Source organism: Habropoda laboriosa, unplaced genomic scaffold, assembly GCF_001263275.1.
Source record: "Habropoda laboriosa isolate 0110345459 unplaced genomic scaffold, ASM126327v1 scaffold300, whole genome shotgun sequence".
NCBI classification, from domain to species: domain Eukaryota; kingdom Metazoa; phylum Arthropoda; class Insecta; order Hymenoptera; family Apidae; genus Habropoda; species Habropoda laboriosa.
Genome location: NW_017100458.1, coordinates 1,406 through 4,099, shown reverse-complemented (window position 1 = coordinate 4,099; position 2,694 = coordinate 1,406). Strand labels below are relative to the sequence as shown.

Sequence of the window (2,694 nt, the reverse complement as noted above, 5' to 3'; positions counted from 1 at the left end):
AGTAAGTCGCATGCAACAGGAGTTCCAAATCCAGTGAAAAAAATCAGTTCTTTTACGTTGTCCAGATAATGGACTTTTCCTTTCGATGGCGTCGTTCAAATTCGAAAGTTGCTGTTTATTGCGGTCTGCAATCACTGTTTCTCCTAGATTAAGGAATTCATAATACAGGACTCCCTTCGTGTCCCAACATATGTAACAACTGAAATTCGTCGGAAAGAACTTATTTATACACCTAATAATTCTCATCGATACAACTTTTCAATGTAATTAGCAACATTTGTTTTTTCTCGATTTTACGAATGAAGAATCGTCGGTGGAATGCATGGGTGTGTGAACAAAACGTCCCTCTTCGACAAAGACCTAATTTTCCTCTGCATTTTCGGTCTACGCGGTGACAAACACGAGTTAGAGTCACAAATTGGCTTGAGATGTGCTTCGAAAGTTAGGTCGACCCTCGTAGCGATGGAAAATATTAAATCGGTGACTGTAGGAGTGACTACAGGAATGACTTACTGTGGAGTTGTGGGACACATTCTCAGGAGGGAGTACACTGTGATTGGAATGTCGGTGAATAAAGCGGCGAGACTTATGGTTGCGTATAGAGACAAGGTAAACAATCGAAGATGCTCCAAGTATTACTTTTGCAAATGAAAAGTTAAAAATAACGAGGAATTCATAGGTGGTCTGTGATCGAGAAAGTTTCCTCCATTCTCATCTAGAGGCGAGGCACTTTATCTTACAAGAACCGAGATATTTAAAAGGAATAACGAATGTTGGGCCTGTATACGAATTCCAAGAGCAACCGAAGTAATAATTACCGATATTACATGAAAGAAGAACTCCTTCAAATTACTTCTTAATTAATTAGATACACAGTGTCGGATTTAGTTTGGAATAAATACCCTTTGCTCGGTCGAGACGTCGAAATGAAGGCGTTCAAATCGATGTTGAAGCAATTGATGGAGCAGTCTACCCTGAAAAAATCCCAGCTTACTGAACGGCCAGAGTACAACACGATGATCATAAAGTATTTATCCTTTCTTGCAATTATCTTAAGAAGAAAAAAATTCTACCTGAAATATTCCATAGAAAAATTGTATACTTTTTTATTCTGCTACATTCAAAGAGGCGAGCCAAGAATTGGAAAAACGAGATTACTGGACGAATTCACGCAGAATATTCCAGCGGGAATACGTTGTAATTACATCTCATTGCAGAGCGAAGACTCCCAGGTTGACACTTGATACTTTTCCGTTAAATTGTTCAATTAGTGATTCGTTTGATTTGATTCTTCAGCTGATTAACATCGCTGAAATGTGACTTACATCTCAGTGCAGGTCCCGTACAGTTTGGTACACTTAATATTCTCAATGCCACTCGGTTTCACCCCCACGTCGTCTCGAAAAGAGCGCGAAGACAAGCTTCTTCTGCGTCTGGGCAAAGTGAAGCACTCGCACTTCCTCTGCGTTCTGAATCAGCCGTTCAACGTGCATTTCTCCAACAGTCATCGATACAATTCGTTGAACGACATAGATAAGCAGAAGATTTTACGGAAGTTCTTGTTGAAATTGATGAAAGGTTCGTTTGAAGAACTGTGGGTGATTATTATCGACGACGCAGAGTACAGCGATCAAGAGTCTTTGAAAATTTTCGACGTTCTCACGAAGAGGGATCTGGTATTCTTCGTGTTGAGCGTCGGAAGGAAACTTGGCACGGAATATCATATCTATTTCAATCACTTGAAGAAGGGAAAGGTAGTAATTGAATTTCTTTTGTTTTTAATTGTGGATTAAAGTTCGGTAAAAAGTGTATTTTTGAAAGGTCTTCGAACTCACTGGAATAGACAAATGGTTCCACGCTGGTCTGGCCTGTCAAATTCTTAATGTAAATGGTCTTCCTGCAGAGCTTGAAAAGTAATAAATTCTCGAAATATGTGTTAAGGGGGAACACCACCCTGAGGTTCCTAAAGATAGTTAAAAGTTTGGGGATTTTTTTCATAGGTTACTACTAAGTGAAAGGGTTCAATTTTGTCAGAGGATATAAATGTAACTTTCAGCTTTTTTCTCCAATTTTTAAAAAGTAAAAGAATTCTCTAAATATTTGTTAAGGAGGAATTCCACCCTGAGGCTCCTAAAGATAGTTAAAAGTTTGGGAATTTTTTTCATAGGTTACTACTAAGTGTGTTTAGTCGCCCTATTAGATTTACGGCGTTTTCCAGGCACGGGTCTAGAAATTATTCGGTCCTTCGCAGCAGTTGTAAATTTGGGACGCCATCGAGCACTTTAACGTTTATTTAGAAGTTCGATGCTTTTCTTCTCGTGGCTCTCGTCCACATCTGTTTGTTATATTTTAACTTCTCAGGTTTTTGGTCTCCACTTTGATATGTTTTTGTTAGCGACGAAGCGCTGCCCAGACTTATTACCTGCTGCGTTTATTGCATCAAGACACGCGAGTTTCCGCGCGCGTCACTCAAGGGTGCGGACGACACTTGCGAGTGACCGTTGACTTGGGGGCGTCCCTTTAGTTTGTTCTTAGTTTAATAGTTTGCCAATCGCGTATAGTCAACCACTTCCCTTGTCGAAGTCGAAATTGTAATAACCAATCCGCGTGTCTCGCCCCCGCCGAATGTATCTTGACTGAGGTATCTTCGAACTTTTTCTGAGACCTCGAAATCAGAATCCATTCGGCTAGCAA

At 40.1% G+C, this 2,694-nt stretch overlaps 1 protein-coding gene across 1 annotated transcript in view; it reads left to right on the top strand.

Annotated features, from left to right (window-relative positions):
- The window catches only part of LOC108575941 (adenylate cyclase type 10-like), a 4,402-nt gene extending 2,485 nt beyond the window's left edge, over positions 1-1,917 (top strand). Inside the window, exons 8-13 of the mRNA XM_017938883.1 lie at positions 306-609; positions 680-807; positions 869-1,027; positions 1,127-1,232; positions 1,338-1,754; positions 1,822-1,917. Of these exons, the coding sequence (XP_017794372.1) occupies positions 306-609; positions 680-807; positions 869-1,027; positions 1,127-1,232; positions 1,338-1,754; positions 1,822-1,917 (1,210 nt within the window). The remainder of the gene's footprint in view (positions 1-305; positions 610-679; positions 808-868; positions 1,028-1,126; positions 1,233-1,337; positions 1,755-1,821) is intronic.
- Positions 1,918-2,694: the final 777 nt, after the last annotated feature.